Genomic DNA, 20,457 nt, shown 5'->3' with positions numbered 1-20,457 from the left:
TGTAGCGTCTCTCTCTGAGGGCAGCTGTGTCCCGTGATTGTCTCTAGTCCAAGAAGGCTAAGGAGGGGGAGGAAACCATTCTAAACCTAAAGCAGACTGAATGAAACACAGATGTATTTCTCTCTAGGCCTGTCTCTCTTAGACTGTCAGCTATGAGTAGCTAACACAAGTAATGCTTTTACTTTTACTTGTCATTCTGATATTTTGCACTATATCTCAGTGTATCTGACCGAGAAACACTGTTGACACGGGCCTGGCAATGCTCTTGACATTCAGTTTTATTTGTCTATGCCCTTGCCTCAGTGCATGTAGTATGAACCCAGATCAAAGACGACAAAACCGTCTGTTGTTCCCAAGGACAGAGTACGCCACCTCTGACTTTCTCAGCTGGTCGCCAAAGTAATATCTGTTGACAAAGGGAAAGGATGTATAATGACAGTTAACACTGAGGTTACCTGGAACTGGAAAAGAGTTTAAAGATTAAAGCCTGATCCCACTGCCATTGTATCGATATGCAAACTGAGATACAGAGAGCTGAGTGATTTTTTCAAGATCACACATCTAGTCAGTGATATTTGGGACTAGTCCTGCTCTTTATTTCTCTGTCTAGGGTCCTTGCATCATACCTCACTTCTTTAAACACTTAGAGAGTTCCTGAAGCTTTACCACTGAATGAATATTATTTAAATAGTGTTCAATGTTTCCATGTATATTAATCTGGTTCTCTTAGGTTTAGTCCATGGTGATAACAGATTCAGTCATTTTTCTATTTCAGGTGTTAGTGATTAAAACCATAGTGGGAGAAGAAGGTATTTAAGTCAATAATTAATTCTTTAAGATTATGATCTTTTGTACTACTGTAGAAAATACAGTAAATGGAAATATGGTCACTGGGTTTCCCTTGTGGCTCAATTGGTAAAGAATCCTCCTGCAATGCAGGAGATTCTGGTTCAACCCTGGGTCAGGAAGATCCCCTGGAGAAGGAAATGCCTGCCCACTCTAGTATTCTTGCCCAGAAAATCCCATCGATAGAGGAGCCTGGCAGGCTACAGTCCATGGGGTCACAAAATGTCGGGCACAACTTAACTACTAAACCACCACCATATGGCTACTAACTCCCATATACACTCCCAAGAGAGATTTTGATAGGCAAGGAAAGGCTGGCTGATTTCCCATCAAATCTCCCTCCCTAGCTATCAATAACCCCTCTTGTCACGTTAAGGATCTGCATTCCCAGCAAAGTTTCTTTCTTAACTGGTATAAAAATATCTATATTAAAATGATTTCCCAAACTGTCTTCTAAACCATGACATCTTGGAAACACTTTTATAAAAGCATCTTTTGTCATTACTGGGAATGTAAAAATACGTGTGCCCAAATTGTTCATGTGTAGTTGAAAAGGAACGGATAGTGGAACAAGTACAAGCAGAGAATCAATTTTCTCCATCAGGTCACTTTGTAAGCATTTAATAGTCTTATCCTTGGGGTTCTCGTTTGTTTCTAAGTCTTCCAATTTCAGACCGTGGAGTTCTTAAGTGTTTTCATGCAGAGTCTGTTATTTTAAAACCTAAAATTTTCCATCTGATTCTGGAGGACAGTTTCTTGGAACTACTCATCCATGTTGCTGGGGGCGCCCGCCACTCACAATGAGGACATCTTTTCTCCCATGTTTAATGAGGGAGAAATGTTGAGTAAGCTCTGATGATCTCTGGGCCCAGGCAAGTTCAAAAGTCAGATGGAAAGGACATAGCCAGTGGCTGCAGTTGCTTCATTGCAATATAAGGAACTACTCAGGATTTCGGATGGTGTGTGTTTATCTCCAGTTTCCATGATCCTCTGAATTGAACAATCATGATCTTTTGTCTGAAACAAATGTGCCTTGAAAAAAATTGTTTCTGCCCTCATTATGATTCTCTAAGCCAAGTGGAACTTTATGAGCAGATGGGGAAAATGATGCGTTAGTGGAATATGTAAATAACCAGATACCTTTGTCTTTACGATTCTAACGATTCTGCTAACCAGGGGCATAAGATTCAAATAATTGAGAGTATGTGAACTGTTTTTCATTTTAAATGTTTTCAGAATATATTGATTTGGAAATAATATTTTGTATGCTTCATATACAATTGATCTATGCTTATAGGATCTGAGGAGATATTTGTATAACATAAAGTGTATATCATTTATATCCAAGGCAGGGAAAGTTCCTGAAATGTCTTAGGTCTTTAACTGTCAACAACTGTACATGCTTACTTAGAGTTGTGTCACTGTGCCAAGGTAATATATCTATGCCTAAAATGTTAAAAGTTGAGAATGCCAAAGTGATGAAACTATGCTTGGGTCATATGATCCATATGATGCCCAAACACACTAAAAAATTATTTCAGTATACAAGACATGTATATTAAAATTTTTTTAATTTATTTTTAATTGGAGGATAATTGCTTTATCATATTGTGTTGGTTTCTGCCATACATCAATATGAATCAGCCATATGTATACATATGTCCCCTCCCTCTTGAACCTGCCTCCCACCTCCCACCCATCCCACCCCTCTAGGTCACAGAGCACCAGTCTGAGCTCCTAAAGTCATACAGCAAATTCCCACTGGCTATCTGTTTTCCATGTGGTAGTGGATATGTTTCCAGGCTGCTCTCTCCATTCGTCCCACCCTCTCCTTCCCCACTGTGTCTACAAGTCTGTTCTCTGTCTGCATCTCCACTGCTGTCCTGCAGATAGGTTCATCAGCACCATCCTTCTAGATTCCATATGTATGTGTTAACATACGATATTTTTCTCTTTCTGATTTACTTCACTCTCTAATAGGCACTCTAGGTTCATATACCTCATTAGAATCGACTCAAATGTGTTCCTGCTTATGGCTGAGTAATATTCCATTGTATACATGTACTACAACTTCTTTATCCATTCATCTGTCAATGGACAATCTAGGTTTTTTCCGGGTATAGGACATGTATATTGTGAAGCCATTGTTTGGCAGTAACATTTTATGGTATTGTCACCGTTCAGGTCAGTTCAGTCGCTCAGTCGTGTCCAACTCTTTGCGACCCCATGAATTGCAGCATGCCAGGCCTCCCTGTCCATCACCAACTCCTGGAATTCACTCAGACTCACGTCCATCGAGTCAGTGATGCCATCTAGCCATCTCATCCTCGGTCGTCCCCTTCTCCTCCTGCCCCCAATCCCTCCCAGCATCAAAGTCTTTTCCAAAGAGTCAGCTCTTCGCATGAGGTGGCCAAAGTATTGGAGTTTCAGCTTTAGCATCATTCCTTCCAAAGAAATCCCAGGGCTGATCTCCTTCAGAATGGACTGGTTGGATCTCCTTGCAGTCCAAGGGACTCTCAAGAGTCTTCTCCAACACCACAGTTCAAAAGCATCAATTCTTCAGTGCTCAGCTTTCTTCACAGTCCAACTCTCATATCCATACATGACCACTGGAAAAACCATAGCCTTGACTAGACAGACCTTTGTTGGCAAAATAATGTCTCTGCTTTTGAATATGCTATCTAGGTTGGTCATCACTTTCCTTCTAAGGAGTAAGCATCTTTTAATTTCATGGCGGCAATCACCATTGTCACCTTTGATCTACACCAAAATATAACCCACAAGGCTGAAGATATTTTTAATCATTCCACTGAAGCCAATCAAAAATGTGCAGGATTAACAGATTTTAAATCAATTTGAGGTTATACAAATTTTATTGTTTTTGCCATCTCAAAAGATGAAATTGGATAGACACAGAAGTTACCTTTCACCCAGCAGAAGTAGTGACCAGAAGGAACCTGTTAGTAATTTAGGCTGTAGCTGGTGGCTGCATTTCCCTGAGTTCTCATCAAATATTAGGTAGCAATTATGCTATTTTGGGAGATATAAACAATGAAAACTCCATTTTCTGGAAGATGGAAAGTGAGCCTAATCTGTTCAGACCTGTGTCCTGGGTCCCACTATCATCTTCTGGTTATATGTGAATTTCCCATATGTGAATGGATAGGTGTAGTCAAGGAGAGCAGATCTGAACCTGAACAGCTTTATTGTTGATCTCTTAAATGGTGAAATTGATATTAAAGTCTAGCTGAGGGAAGACTTGGAGCTGACATCAGCAAGTATTAATATTAAAAGGTGAAATCCTTGCCCTCTTGCTCCCTTTTCCTTATCAATCCTCTCCTTTTGCTCTGTCAAGAAAGAAAACTCAGAATCAGAAATGATCTTAGGTAAGTGTATTCTTTGTTGGTTTACAGTGTCCTTCTGGGCGAGTAAGTTATACCATTGGAAAAGAGTACACACTTGATGAGTTAACTTTTCTCAAGCCAGCCTGACTGCCCTGAGCCAAGTATACTGTGAGCTCAGGTGAAGTCTTCAGACATCTTCCCTCTTCACCTTCCCACACCGCCATCCCCAGGCTGCTCTCTCACGCTTCCTCCAGGCCCGCATTCCCACCACCTTGGCCCAAATTGCACACTGTGCTTTGGAATACCCTGCCCTTTAGGCATCTCATTTGTTCATGCCACAAAAATGTCTTGTGTTGACCACAGGGCTGGTCCCAGATCCTCCTTCATTACACAGAGCTCTGCCCTTAGGCTCTACTACCCAGGAATGCAATGACAACAGACCCCTGAACCATCATGAGGCCATCCTTCTAGAAGAAGGTAGTAACTCTGGAATGCTTCTTAATCTCAGCAATTAATTACCCCAAAGGTGATTTTTAACCTGAGTTAGGATTATTCAGTGGAGTCATGTAAACATGTTCCCTGTGTCTCAGAAGATTTCCTGTGTAGACTTTAACCCTTGCAACCCCATTCCATGCAGACTTGGAAGGACCTCAGTTCTACAAACCAGGCTTCACAAAGGAGAAACGGGTCACATCACTTAATATACCCCTCCACACATGACCCTCCCCCCAAAGCAAGCCCTTTCATATGAGGCAGGAGACAAAAGCTGTATAATCACTTCCTCCTTCAGGTACTATTAACTCAAATTCAAGAGCTTTTCGATAGCTGACTAAAGCCCAAATATCTTTTATTTTAGAGCAACATTTCGAATCTCTGAAATACTACCAGGTCGGCAGATGAATTGAAACCTTAATTTCGAACAGAATCACAGCTCTAGATTCTGTATGGAGTAATTCTCCTTGTCCACACCTTGTCGTCACAACCTTAATAATGCCAGACTATTCCAGTGGGAAGTATCAACGATGATACCAATAATTTCTTATGAAATGTTTTGCTATATTATCATACCATGAATTTCAAGGGGCTCATCCCAGCTGCAACCAGGAGAACACCCTGGAGTCAGCATTCCAGAATATGATGGAATATCTTTAATGTCTAGCATAAATCTCCAGTGCTCCACCCTGAACTGGCTGTGATATATTTAAATTAAATTTTTAAAGCTCATAAAATGGCTCAGAAAAAACTGACATTCACAGCTAGGGTAAATACTATGACAGTTTTTTTAATGTTTGATTTGTCAGACTTAATGAAAAAAAAAAGCAGTTCTGATTCTGACTTTTAAATGTCACTTTTTAAATGATGGTCTTGGTGAGTGACCTTTCTAAGTCAGTGTAACATCACCTCGGGCAGCATGTGCCTGTGATCAGAGTGATAACTTCTTGGGGGAACATAGGATAGACGGGAGGAAGAGAGTAACAGGCCTGCTAAGTGATAGGTCAGTTGTACTATATTTAGGTACTACCTAATGAAGCAATGCAGAAAACTTTAAAAAGAAAGTATATGTGTATTTATATATAAAACTAATTTTATGGGTTGTCACATACTCTGCCATAACTATATACAAATGTTTAACAACAGATATCTTTATCTGAATATATAAATAGATATAGATATAGATATATGCTTATGCACACACACACACATATATGGCTATAAATGACTAACAGAAAATTATCAAGAATGTCCTGTTTCTCTTCTTTCAACTGAATTCTGCTGAAATGATTCCAGAGAAAAGTCTAGGTTATTCCTGAAGATCTCCAGCAGCTATAACAGCCTCATAGTATTTTTAAATGTCAATGTTTTCAGTCATTAAAGCTCCAGTGCTAAAGCACAACCAGTGCCACTTCATTATCTATCAACTGTAAGCTTAGCAAGTCTTTTCACCCTTCTAAGCCTCAGTTTCCTTATCTGTAAAATGGGGATAGAGTCTTGTGGAGTTATTGAGAGGTTTGAATGGGGCATGTCAAACTTCTTGCCTCAATACTTGGCTAATAATGTGCACTCTATGAATTTTTCCTATTGCTGTCATGACTGTGGGAAGCAGGGTGAAATGTCTTGACACTGTATTCGGGTTACACGTGTCCCTGCCCCATGAAAACCCACCAAGTGACTATATGCCAGTCACTCCTCAAACTCCTATTTCACTAGGTCTGTGGTCAGGGGTGCATGGGTAGCGGTAGGAACATTGTCTTCCATGAATGCCATCATTAGGTGTCTTGCTCTCTCTCTTCACTCCAGCATCCCAAGTGGCCCTGTGTTAGTTGCTTAGTCATGTCCAACTCTTTGCGTCCATGTGAACTGTAGCCCACCAGGCTCCTGTGTCCATGGGATCCTCCAGGCAAGAATACTGGACTGGGTTGCCGTGTCCCCTCCTCTGGGGGATCTTCCTGACTCAGGGATGGAACTCAGGTCTGCTGCAAGGCAGGCAGATTCTTTGCCATCTGAGCCACCAGGGAAGCTCCCCAAGCAGCTCTAGGTCGCTAAAGAAATGAACCAAAATCAATAGGAAACCAGAAAAGCACTGGATGCAAGGCCCCAGATGCATAGCAGTTTACAGAATGCTGGCTATTCCAATGTGGCTCTGGGCCTGCCTTCTAAGTATAGTCATCTCCTGTTGATTAAAATACAATGTGTGAAGTCTTGGGGTCATTATTTTGGTCACCCTGCTCTCCTTCTGCTTTAAATTATCCTTTTTCAGCATGGGCAGCTGCATAGCTGGTTGGTACTTTTTCAAGCATTTCAGAGTCCTGGTAGCAGCCTCTCCCCCAATGGGGGAGCTGCCCTGCTTAAGGGGCAAAAACTCGCGAGTGCTTTCTCCAGATAGACTGATGCCTGACGAGATGGGCAGTCCCAAGCTTTCAACTACCTGATACGCAGCTAGTCCTCCCAGTCTCAGAGACCTCCCACCAGCTGCATGTCTACACTTGCTCAACCCCCGCACGCCTGCTCTGGCCTTGATGGGTGTCATCTGTACACAGGTGTCCAGGAGGCTGTGGTGAGCTGCCTGAACAAACAGACCCGGGAGCCCGTGGATGAGAACCTGTGCGTGACCAGCCGGCGGCCCCCCCAGCTTCTGAAATCCTGCAGTTTGGATCCCTGCCCGGCAAGGTAAGAGGTGCGCCAGCTGCCCTGCTGCCCAGGAGTGTGTTCAGAACGGGGTTTGTGTATCTGTCCATGGGCAAGATCAGAATGCTTATTGTTATCCAGTGTTTTGAAAACCAATTAGCATCAGTTCAAACTCTTAGTCAAATCCACTTAAAGTTAATTGAAACCAGGGCTTTGGAATTCTAGCCCAACGATCATGCTCAGGGTCCAGAAGGCTCCGTGCACAAAGGAAAAGCCCCGTGGTGTGGCCGGAATGTGCACGGGCCCCACTAATGCTTTCTCCCCAGGGGAACGTGGACTGACCACAGAAGGTAGGGTCTTTGCAACCTCTCAGCCTGTGTCCCACGCCCTCCCACCCTCATAACAGATCGGCCTGTGGGTTGCAGGAACTGAAGGATCTGGGTGGTATCACTGAGCCACCGTGAAATCCCTCTGCACACAGCATGCAGATTCATTATAGCATGCTCTGGAGTGTGCGTGTGTCATTTCACATGCAGAAAATCGATTAGAGCATTTCATTGTCCACCCCTGCCTGGGTCTCATTATTATCCAACCTTGAGTTTTAGTTCATAAATGCAGTTACTGCTTCAGTCCACACAATTTTATGGTGTCTTGGGAGACTTGCCTTCAGATATTTGTTGAAGTCTCTGTAGAAGCTCAACCATCTCTTCTGTGATTCTGGTTTCCAAGAGGAGACATTGAAAGAACCAAAGCCAGTCTTGCAAGTGTGCTGATGGGATGAGGAATGTTCCCAGATCAAATCCTAGATGAGAAAGGGGTTGCTGTTACTGAAGGATATTTCTTGTGTTTCTACAGAGTATCACACAAGAAGCAATGTGTTGCCTCTAGGATTTAATGATAGGTTTCTGGTCAAGCTAATACTCCTTGTCTTACTTCTCAGTCAGTTCAGTTCAGTTCAGTCGCACAGTCTTGTCCGACTCTTTGCAACCCCATGAACTGCAGCACGCCAGGCCTCCCTATCCATCACCAACTCCTGGAGTCCACCCAAACCCATGTCCATCGAGTCAGTGATGCCATCCAACCATCTCATTCTCTGCCGTCCCCTTCTCCTCCTGCCCTCAGTCTTTTCCAGCATCAGGGTCTTTTCCAATGAGTCAGCTCTTCACATCAGGTGCCCAAAGTCTTGGAGTTTCAGCTTCAGCATCAGTCCTTCCAATGAACACCCAGGACTGATCCCCTTTAGGATGGACTTGGTTGGATCTCCTTGCAGTCCAAGGGACTCTCAAGAGTCTTCTCCAACACCACAGTTCAAAAGCAGCAATTCTTCTGCGCTCAGCTTTCTTTATAGTCCAGCTCTCACATCCATACATGACCACTGGAAAAACCATAGCCTTGACTAGATGGACCTTTGCTGGAAAAGTAAAGTCTCTCCTTTTGAATATGCTATCTAGGTTGGTCAAAACTTTCCTTCCAAGGAGTAAGTGTCTTTTAATTTCATGGCTGCAGTCACCATCTGCAGTGATTTTGGAGCCCCCCAAAATAAAGTCAGCCACTGTTTCCACTGTTCCCCATCTATTTGCTATGAAGTGATGAAACCAGATACCATGATCTTAGTTTTCTGAATGTTGAGCTTTAAGCCAACTTTTTCACTCTCCTCTTTCACTTTCATCAAGAGGCTCTTTAGTTCCTCTTCACTTTTGCCATATGGGTGGTGTCATCTGGATATCTGAGGTTATTGATATTTCTCCTGGCAATCTTGATTCCAGCTTGTGCTTCCTCCAGCCCAGCGTTTCTCATGATGTACTCTGCATAGAAGTTAAATAAGCAGGGTGACAATATACAGCCTTGACGGGCTCCTTTTCCTATTTGGAACCAGTCTGTTGTTCCATGTCAGTTCTAACTGTTGCTTCCTGACCTGCATACAGGTTTCTCAAGAGGCAGGTCAGGTGGTCTGGTATTCCCATCTCTTTCAGAATTTTCCACAGTTTATTGTGATCCACACAGTCAAAGGCTTTGGCATAGTCAATAAAGCAGAAATAGATATTTTTCTGGAAATCTCTTGCTTTTTCCATGATCCAATGGATGTTGGCAATCTGATCTCTGGTTCCTCTGCCTTTGCTAAAACCAGCTTGAACATCTGGAAGTTCACGGTTCACGTATTGCTGAAGCCTGGCTTGGAGAATTTTGAGCATTACTTTACTAGCGTGTGAGATGAGTGCAATTGTGTGGTAGTTTGAGCATTCTCTGGCATTGCCTTTCTTTGGGATTGGAATGAAAACTGACCTTTTCCAGTCCTGTGGCCACTGCTGAGTTTTCCAAATATGCTGGCATATTGAGTGCAGCACTTTCACAGCATCATCTTTCAGGATTTGAAATAGCTCAACTGGAATTCCATTACCTCCACTAGCTTCATTCGTAGTGATGCTTTCTAAGTCTCACTTGACTTCACATTCCAGGATGTCTGGATCTAGGTGAGTGATCACACCATCTTGATTATCTGGGTCGTGAAGATTTCAGTCAATTAGATGCCTTTCTTTGGAGTTGAGAAGATACAGATTGCAGGCCTCCTCAGATTATTTCAGGGTACACAGTCCCACAGTGACACTCTCCTGCTCATTACCAGAGCTGTTCTGTCTGTTGATCTGAAAAGTTGCTTTGTCTATTGATCCCTCTTTAAGTTCAGAAGTGAAGGGGGCCATTAGTGCCATATCCTCTAAGGCAACCAGAAAATCAGTCAGCCACTGCTTGGAGCAGCACCTCACCCACGAGAACAGCAGCCGGTAAAATAGAGTCAAGGGCTGGGCCACAAAGAGCCTAGATTCAGTTCATGGAATTCTGAGAAGACTCTTTTTCTATGCCTGCCCACTTCTGCATCCTGACCTCACTGTTTATCAGTGAATCTAAGACCTAACTGTGTGGGCAAGAAGTCCAGACCCCCTCTCTTTGACTACAGCCTCCTATATAGGAAGAAGCAGAAGGGATATAGGAAGAACAGCCTCTAGGGGCCTTGGCTACCAGATCAGGAAGCCCTGTGTGGCACTGAGCAAGATGCCTGCCCCTTCTGTGTCCACATCTGTAAAATGAACTAGCTATACAAAATGATCCAAGGTCACCAGGTCCTGTTCAAATAATCCCATAACTCTTCTGGCTCTGTAGGCAGGAGCGTTTGCTGCTGCTGCTTTGTGCTGATAATCAGTGCTATTCTGCTTGTTTACCAACACTTTAAAAACAAGCATGAGGGTCTTTCCAACCACATCTCAGTGATGTGATGACATCCAAATGCTGTGATGACCTGAGGCAAGCCCAAAGAGTCAGTCCCTGGGACAAACTAAAAATCTTCCAGGATTTTCAGCCACTAAACCCCTGCCTTCCTGGGACAGCAGAAAAAATAGGACACAAGATGTTACTTCCCATCCTCCAAGTACAGACTATAGTTAAATTAGATAAGCTTACTTTACTCTAGGACCTTTTTACTGACTGGAAGACAAAGACTCTTGTTGGGCTTAACATTGTTTCATTTGCTCCAGTTCAACCCAGGGCTTTAATTTCCACCAGCAAACCATCAAACTGAAGGGCAGAACATCTTACTGCGCATGGCCAGGGTTTTCTTCGGCCAGCTGTACACAGCTGAGCTTTCGTGGAATGATGCTAGTTAAAACAACAAAGGGGGCCAGAATGACCTGATATGACTTGCTCTCTTCACCTCCCATCCAAGAGCCAAAGCAGAGTTTCCTCTTAAAATGAGAGCTGTGTAGAGGTGTATCTCCTGTGGAATATTTCAGTCTGACATGAGGGGAAAAAAAAACCTCTCCTGCTGAATGTTTATGTCAGATGTATCTGAAAATGTGTTTAGTAGGGTTATAGCAGTGTGTTATTCCATGCACCTTCTATTCATTTGGGACTAATTTAAATCACTGAATCACAATTCTTCTTGTGCATGGATTAGCATTCCCTGCACAGTTTGGCATATTCCCTAATGGACTCCAAGTTTCTATACCCTGTCTTTTAGGCTCTTGGCCCATGCTGATGTCCATGCATTCAAAACAGAAAAATCCATAGCATTTTTGGTGGGATATACAGAGGTGATGTTCAAATCTTGGTCATTGGGCTTATGACTCTTAGAGGTGGTGCTGGTTAAGAGAAGTAGCTTTTCCAGGAAGTTATTTGTCTTACTGAACACCAGGTAGGAAGCTACTTTTCTTCTCAGCTGTGGTCAGAGTTATCTGATCACACAGAGAATACCAAAGGCCTAGAAGGCATGTCCTATCTGGGCGGTCTCTCGGAGATGAAACTCTGCCATCTGATTGCCTCTGTGTGATTGGCAGAGCTGGTATCAGAAGCACATGTCCAATTTTTACCAGGTTGAGGCAAGTAAATTCTCATGCCTGACTGTGTTCTCAAGTAAGAGGTATTCTGCTTGTTCCAATTTTTGTGTGTGCACGTGTGCACAGACTGCCTGCAGTTTTTAGGACACTTAAGAAGTTGTTATTAAGTCGCTAAGTCATGTCCAACTCTTTTGCGACTCTGTGGATTGTAGCCTGTCAGATTCCTCAGTCCATGGGATTTCCCAGGCAAGAATATTGGAGTCAGTATTCTTCAAAAGCCATTGACTTTTGAAAGGGATCTTCCTGACCCAGGGAAGATCCTAATGTGTTTCCTACATTGGGAGGCAGATTTCTTTACTGCTGAACTACCAAGAAATCTCACTTAAAAAAATAGTAGCTGTCTATTGGAGAGGACTAGGTTGTTTTTTTTTTTTTTTTAGTACAGATTTAATTTTCTATTCAGTTCGGTTCAGTCGCTCAGTCGTGTCCAACTCTTTGCAACCCATGAATCACAGCATGCCAGGCCTCCCTGTCCATCACCAGCTCCCAGAGTTCACTCAAACTCATGTCCATCGAGTTGGTGATGCCATCCACCCATCTCATCCTCTGTCATCCCCTTCTCCTCCTGCCCCCAATCCCTCTCAGCATCAGAGTCTTTTCCAGTGAGTCAACTCTTCGCATGAGGTGGCCAAAGTACTGGAGTTTCAGCTTTAGCATCATTCCTTCCAAAGAACACCCAGGACTGATCTCCCTTTAGAATGGATTGGTTGGATCTCCTTGCTGTCCAAGGGACTCTTAAGAGTCTTCTACAACACCACAGTTCAAAAGCATCAATTCTTCGGCACTCAGCTTTCTTCACAGTCCAGTTTCACATCCATACATGACCACTGGAAAAACCATAGCCTTGACTAGATGGACCTTTGTTGGCAAAGTAATGTCTCTGCTTTTCAATATGCTATCTAGGTTGGTCATAACTTTGCTTCCAAGGAGTAAGCATCTTTTAATTTCATGGCTGCAATCACCATCTGCAGTGATTTTGGAGCCCCCCAAAATAAAGTCTGACACTGTTTCCCCATCTATTTCCCATGAAGTGATGGGACCAGATGCCATGATCTTAGTTTTCTAAATGGTGAGCTTTAAGCCAACTTCTTCACTCTCCTCTTTCACTTTCATCAAGAGGCTCTTTAGTTCTTCTTCACGTTCGGCCATAAGAGCGGTGTCATCTGCATATCTGAGGTTATTGATATTTCTCCTGGCAATCCTAATTCCAGTTTGTGCTTCTTCCAGCCCAGCATTTCTCATGATGTACTCTGCATAAAAGTTACATAAGCAAGGTGACAATATACAGACTTGACGTACCCCTTTTCCTGTATGGAACCAGTCTGTTGTTCCATGTCCAGTTCTAACTGTTGCTTCCTGACCTGCATACAGATTTCTCAAGAGGCAGGTTAGGTGGTCTGGTATTCCCATCTCTCTCAGAATTTTCCACAGTTTATTGTGATCCACACAGTCAAAGGCTTTGGCATAGTCAATAAAGCAGAAATAGATGTTTTTCTGAAACTCTTGCTTTTTCCGTGATCCAGCAGATGTTGGCAATTTGATCTCTGGTTCCTCTGCCTTTTCTAAAACCAGCTTGAACATCTGGAAGTTCACAGTTCACGTATTGCTGAAACCTGGCTTGGAGAATTTTGAGCATTACTTTACTAGTGTGTGAGATGAGTGCAATTGTGTGGTAGTTTGAGCATTCTCTGGCATTGCCTTTCTTTGGGATTGGAATGAAAATTGACCTTTTCCAGTCCTGTGGCCACTGCTGAGTTTTCCAAATATGCTGGCATATTGAGTGCAGCACTTTCACAGCATCATCTTCCAGGATTTGAAATAGCTCAACTGGAATTCCATCACCTCCACTAGCTTTGTTCGTTTACTGAAGTGTAGTTAATTTACAATGTTATGTTAGTTTCAAGTGTGCAAAATGATTCAGTTATTATATGTATATATGTTCTTTTCCATATGTTATTATAAAATTTGAGTATAGTTGCCTGTGCCATACAGTAGGTCCTTGTTGTTTATCTGTTTTATGTACAGTATTGTACATCTCTATTTTCTGTATAGTAGTTGTTGTTGTTCAGTCACTCAGTCATGTCCAACTCTTTGTGACCCTGTGGACTGCAGCATGCCAGACTTCCCTGTCTTTCACCATCTCCCAGAGCTTGCTAAAACTCATGTCCACTGACTCAGTGATACCATCCAACCATCTTATCCTGTGTCATCCCTGTCTCCTCTTGCCTTCAATCTTTCCCACCATCAGGGATTTTTCTAATGAGTCAGCTCTTTACATCAGGTGGCCAAAGCGCTGGAACTTCAGTTTCAGCATCAGTCCTTCCAATGAATATTCAGGGTTGATTTCCTCTAGGATTGACTTGTTTGATTTCTCAAGAGTCTTCTGCAATACCACAGTTTAAAAGCATCAGTTCTTTGGTGCTCAGCTTTCTTTATGGTCCAACTCTCACACCCAAACATGACCACTGAAAAAACCATAGCTTTGACTACATGGATCTTTGTCAACAAAGTGATGCCTCTTCTTTTTAATATGCTATCTAGGTTGGTCATAGCTTTTCTAGCAAGGAGCATGCATCTTTTAATTTCATGGCTGCAATCACCATTTGCAGTGATTTTGGAGCCCAAGAAGATAAAGTCTGTCACTGTTTCCATTGTTTCCCCATGATGTGACCGGATGCCATGATCTTCATTTTTTGAATGTTGAGTTTTAAGCCAGTTTTTTCACTCTCTTCTTTCACCTTCATGAAGAAGCCCTTTAGTTCCTCTTGGCTTTCTGCCATAGGGTGGTGTCATTGTGTATATTAATCCCAAACTCCCAGTTTATCTCTGCCCACCCTTTCCTCTTTGGTAACCATACGTTTGTTTCCTATGTCTGGGAGTCTATTTCTGTTTTGTAAATAAGCTCATTTGTATCATTTTTTAGCTACCATGCATAAGTGATATCATATGATATTCGTCTTTCTCTGTCTGACTTAGTTAACTTAGTATGATAATTTCCCACTCTATCCATGATACTGCAGATGTTCCATCATACTTACATACCACATATTCTTATCTGTTCATCTGTTGAAAGACATTTTTAGGTTGTTTCCATGTCCTAACTATTGTAAATAGTGCTGCTATGAATATTGGGGTGCATGTATATTTGTGAATTAGAGTTTTCTGTAGCTACATGGCCAGGAATAGGATTGCTGGATCATATGGTAGTTCTATTTTTAATTTTTAAAAGAATCTCCATGCTGCTTTTTGTCATAGTCATACAAGTTTACATTCCCACCAACAATATAGAAGTGTTCCCTTTTTTCCACACCTCCTTCATCATTAATTATTGCAGACATTTTAATGGTGGTTATTCTGACTGGTGTGAAATGTACATCACTGTAGTTTTCATTGCCTTTCTGTAATAATTAGTGATATTGAGCATCTTTTTATGTGCCTCTTGGCCGTCTGTATGGAAGAGGACTAGATTTTAAAGTCCTTGCTATCAGCTTCATGTTTTAATCCTCCTTTATATTCACCTTTCTAGAACCTAGAAGGTACAGTTTCTAGAACCTAGAATAATGTCTGACATATAGTAGATGTGTATTAAGTGCTTATTGATGGGACTTCCCTGGAAGTCCAGTGGTTGAAATCACCTTCTAATGCAAGGAGTACATTTTCAATCCCTGGTCAGAAAGCTAAGATTTCACTTGCCTGGCGAACAAGGAACCAAGATGTAAAATAGAGACAATGTAATAATAAATTCAATAAAGACTTTAAAAATGGTTCACATCCAAAAAACAAACCTTATTGAATAAATGAGTATAAGGACTAGGACTAAATTTTTACACAGTAGTACTTTGTTGTTGTTTAGTTGCTAGGTCAGGTCCAGCTCTTTTCCTTCCCCGTGGACTGTAGCCTGCCAGGCACCTCTGTTCACATGACTTCCCAGGCAAGAATACTAGAGGGGATTGCCATTTCTTTCTCCCAGGGATCTTCCTGACCCAGGGATTGGACCCATGTCTCTTGCACTACAGGTGGATTCTTTATCACTGAGCCCCCTGGAAAGCCCATAGTAAATCTTAGACCTTGATAATAGCTGGACCCCATTGCACTCTCTCCTCTCTATCCCTCTTATCCTGTCTCTCCCACCCACCAGGTAGTGCTAAAAATGCTATTATTAATCTCTTCTTTATGTTTAAGGCTTTACAACTTAAAACATAAATAACCTTAGTATAAGTAACCCTTTATGGTAGCAGCCATGTATGGCAAAATATCCCCAAAGTTAAGAATATGAAGACAAACTTTATCAGATGAGAGACTGGACACAATGGAGTTTGAGTGCATGGTTAGCTTTACCCAGGGAGGGTGTGATTGAAGATAGAAGATAGGACAGCAGGGACTGGTATTAACTCCTTAACAACCTGGCCTACAATTGGCCAGAAGAAATTAGGACCATTTTTGCTTGTAAGCTGACACCTGTGAGAATTTTACATCCAAGTTGGTAGCAAGGAAGGTATCAGTTCAAGGAATAAAAATTATTCAAATTAAGTCAGTTCTAATGAGGTGGATGAAACTGGAGCCGATTATACAGAGTGAAGTAAGCCAGAAAGAAAAACACCAATACAGTACACTAACACATATATATGGAATTTAGAAAGATGGCAACGATAACCCTGTGTGCGAGACAGCAAAAGAGACACAGATGTATAGAACAGTGTTTTGGACTCTGGGAGAGGGAGAGGGTGGGATGATTTGGGAGAATGGCATTGAAACATGTATAATATCATATAAGAAACGAACGCCAGTCTAGGTTCGATGCAGGATACAGGATGCTTGGGGCTGGTGCACTGGGATGACCCAGAGAGATGGTATGGGGAGGGAGGTGGGAGGGGGGTTCAGGATTGGGAACACGTGTACATCCGTGGCGGATTCATGTTGATGTATGGCAAAACCAATACAGTATTGTAAAGTAAAATAAAATTTAAAAAAAGAAATTATGGGAAGAAAAGTATAGAAACAAATTAACACACTGTAACCAAAAAAAAAATTATTTTAGACATCTTTGCCATCCTCTCAATAATGTGTGTCTAGAAGGCCACATTCCACCACCACCACCCCCAACCCTGCCCACCTTCTCTGGTAGGTTAGACCTGCTTAAGGGAGAAATATGCAAACAGGAGCCAAGATCAGTCTTTAGGAAAGACATCTGCCCCCTGTTCCTAATTAAAAAGCTAAGTATTAGAATTATCCAAGTATTTCATGAATATTCTCATTCTTTAACACTCAAGCACCGCAGAAGTAATCAATAAAGAAAGGAGCATGCTGCCCTTTCACCACCATGCTCTGTAGCACCACACCCTTCTTCTCCCCAGAGATCATCACTGTTCATGGTTTGGTACCCTTCCAGACCTTTTTCTATGCATTTGTATACATACATGAACATATACAAATATATAAGATTCTTTTGCCTTTGTAAATGCGATCGTATTACATAATGTATTGTTTGGCAACTTGATTTTTCCTTAATAACACGCACCAAACATCTTCTCCATTCCCGAGACCACCAAAATAAAACCCCACAGATAGATTAAGACCTGTGTTCGAATCCTGCTCTGTCATGTTTAGCTATTGTGACCTTCAAGAGGTCATATATCTTTTTGGGTTCTCAAATTCTTCATCTCTAAAATAGGATCATAGTAGGCACTCAGAAAAATTAATCTTCTCTTTCCCTTTCATTTTTAGTAAGAAAAATTTTTAGTTTGCATTCAGGACTTGACCTCAAGTTTGATTTGCTTTTCTTCGTTATTCAATTAAGTCTTAATAATTAAGCTCTACTGACCACTTCCCCAGTTTATAATAGCTATGACATGAGCAGCCCAAAGAAAGGCAGAAAGCACTCCCTTAAAAGAAAAAAAAAAAAGTAGTCTGACTGTTATTAATTATAAGCATTTGATAGCTCAGGCAGCGTGTGTTGAAAAGATTTGGTAAACGTACGTGGAGGAGGGGAGAGAAGTCCACAATGAAAGCCAGATGGCCAAAAATGAAGGAAATTCCAGGCAATTTCTGCAGCTTTGTTCTAACATACTTTTTAAACTAAACTTTTATTTCTCTGCAACAGAGAACAGCTGAGTGGTGTGGAATAGATAAACAGTGAAGAGGGGGAAAAAGCTCATAATTCCAGGAACAGTACTTGGTTTCTGTCCCCAACCCCAACCCCATTCCCTTTTCTCAGACCTAGGGTGGTTCTGAGGATTGGCAGGAACCATGAAAGAAGTTTAAGGATCCTAAACTGAAATGAGAAAGTTAAATATCATCTTCAAGGTCACAGAGTCTCCCCTTTAAAAGCAAACTGTAGAATGCCTATTTTATTGTGTGCTAACAAAACCCACACGGATGAGCCGCAAATGATTTCCAATTTCTAATTTTCTTTTACATTTGCCTAAAATGGCTAGAGCAGAAGGTGTTACCACAACCACGTTATAATTTACATCATGGAACTTTCAAAGCTTTACAGGGACTGTCCCCTTAGACAACTTATTTTAAGGGTTTCTGTTTCAACATGCTCTCCAAGTATTGGTTTATCTTCTGCTGAGTTCCCAGAGTTTCCATATGCTGCCTTTTGGCTGTGTCCATACTAACTTTTAAGTGCTTAAAGCAAAAGCACACCAAAGCTCACTGGCATCCACAGAAATTGAGTCCAGATTTGAAGACCATATTCAAGCGCCTTTAGAGAGCTAATGCTATTACTATTGTCATCCTCCTTGGTAAATCCAGATGTATGATTATACTGTCTCTCTCTTTTCTTCCACTGATGGACAAGTTACAACAGAAGAATCTGCCAAGACCTGTTTCTTAGTAGTTGAGCCTGATTGGCCCGGTGGCAGTCTCTGCTACTTCCCTACCCAGGAATGTGTTGGCTTAGTGATCAGATTTGTCCCCAGCAGCACTTTGACATCAGCAAGGGTAAGCATCCCATGTATGCTTGCCTTGGGGTGTAAATCTTCATTTTTCCTAATGAGAGCCCTCTCCATGGTTACGCATCCCTTGTGATATCAGCTACAAACCTTTGTGAAATGGGCTTTGCTGGTACTAGAAGTTATTCTATAAGCATAGATGTAGTTTTTGCATGAATATGGGATAAAAATCAAGGGAATGGATCTACCTTCTCATCTTGTCTCCAGAAAGCACAAATGGCTAATTCCATAAAGATAGAACCTCAGCCTTAGGAAAAAATTCATTCAGTTAAGACAGGAGAGGGAAGCTTTCCTGGTTTCTTAACATCGATGTGGTTACACAGCCTTTTAGACCACATAATTCTTCCTGGACTCTGGCAAAGTCCTTATACAAACCATTGACTGAAATTAACCTTCTGCATAAAAAAATTACAGCCGAAAGCATTTCACATCTCAATTCAGTAAAACATAAAAATGCACTATGTATCTTCATGCATAGCAGTCTGCTTGTATTTGATCCTCAGAAAGTCTGACTCTTTGCGACCCCATGGACTAGTAGCCTAACAGGCTCCTCCCTCCATGGGATTCTCCAGACAAGAGTACTGGAGTGGTTTGCCATTTCCTTCTCCAGGGGATCTTCCCGACCCAGGGATCGAACCCAGGTCTCCTGCATTCCAGGCAGACACTTTAACCTCTGAGCCACCGGGGAAGCCTCCAGAAATGACTAGAAGACCCAAATCTGTTCTGAAGGAGTTACCAGTTATTGGAGGAAGATTTCAAAACAGTAACTGCTCTGATGGGGCAAACACAGGGTTCTCTGGGTGCAAGAGGCAGAAGGGAAGGCTTTCTGGAGGAGGCATTGCCCATGCTGAATCATAACACATAAGCAAGAGTCACCCAGGTGAAGAAGAGAGGGAAGAGATGTTACAGGCGGGAAGAACAGCCTGGACACAGAGGAAAGAACAAGAATTGGAAGCTAGTGTTACAGAGTGGGCAGGGGCCAGCTACAGGATAGCTCTTTATGCTAAGTTGTTTGGACTTTTATGTCATACAGGCAGCAGAGAGCTATTAAGGAGAGTGAAATGGGAGGGAAACAGACCGATTTGCTTGGAGAAAGATGGCTCTGGCTCTTCATCCAACAGAGCTAAAGTAGTAACAGTGGCTAGTTTTTATTATCTAATAGTCATCTGCTCTTTTTCTCATTCAATATCATACGTAAATAGCATGCTCTGCATCATTTTATTTTCATCAAAAGTAGTAAAGACCTCTTGTCCTAGGTGTGTTAGCATTTTGTATCCTCCACATTCAAGCTAGTGTGATGTGGGCTCAGCCTGTCCACCTGGCGGGAGAATAGAGCCTTAAGGAAGGATGTCCCCAGAAGAGAGAAAGAGAGGTACAGCCAGCTGATCCTTGAGGCCCTTCCAGTTCTGACATTCTGTGATCCTTGAGGGTTATGATAATTATCCACAGAACTGAAGCTTTTCAAGAAAGAAAGAAAAAGCGAATTCTATTAGGAAAATTACATTAAGTCAAATTTAAGTCCCCAAGACAAAGCACCTCTATTAATCGCAAGACAGGAACTGGCTTTAACTATAAATGAAGGAGCCATGAGAAGTCTACTGGGGAACAAGAATTGGATTTCCATAAGGAAAATGTAGCCAAGAGCATTCAGGCAGCAAGGATGGTGGAACACTGAAATGAATGTTTGTAGAATGCCTTGGGGCTTCCCTGGTGGCTCAGACAGTAAACAATCTGCCTACAATGCAGGAGACCTGGGTTCCATCCCCTGCAGAAGGGCATGGCAACCCACTCCAGAATTCT

At 42.1% G+C, this 20,457-nt stretch overlaps 1 protein-coding gene across 1 annotated transcript in view; it reads left to right on the top strand.

Moving 5' to 3' along the window:
• Nucleotides 1-20,457, top strand: part of ADAMTSL1 (ADAMTS like 1) — a 1,100,541-nt gene that overhangs the window by 866,294 nt on the left and 213,790 nt on the right. Inside the window, exon 16 of the mRNA XM_052645042.1 lies at nt 7,229-7,358. Coding sequence (XP_052501002.1) covers nt 7,229-7,358 — 130 coding nt within the window. The remainder of the gene's footprint in view (nt 1-7,228; nt 7,359-20,457) is intronic.

Source organism: Budorcas taxicolor, chromosome 8, assembly GCF_023091745.1.
Source record: "Budorcas taxicolor isolate Tak-1 chromosome 8, Takin1.1, whole genome shotgun sequence".
Taxonomy (NCBI): domain Eukaryota; kingdom Metazoa; phylum Chordata; class Mammalia; order Artiodactyla; family Bovidae; genus Budorcas; species Budorcas taxicolor.
Note: the sequence above shows the minus strand (reverse complement) of the source record. Positions and strands in the feature narration are given on the sequence as shown.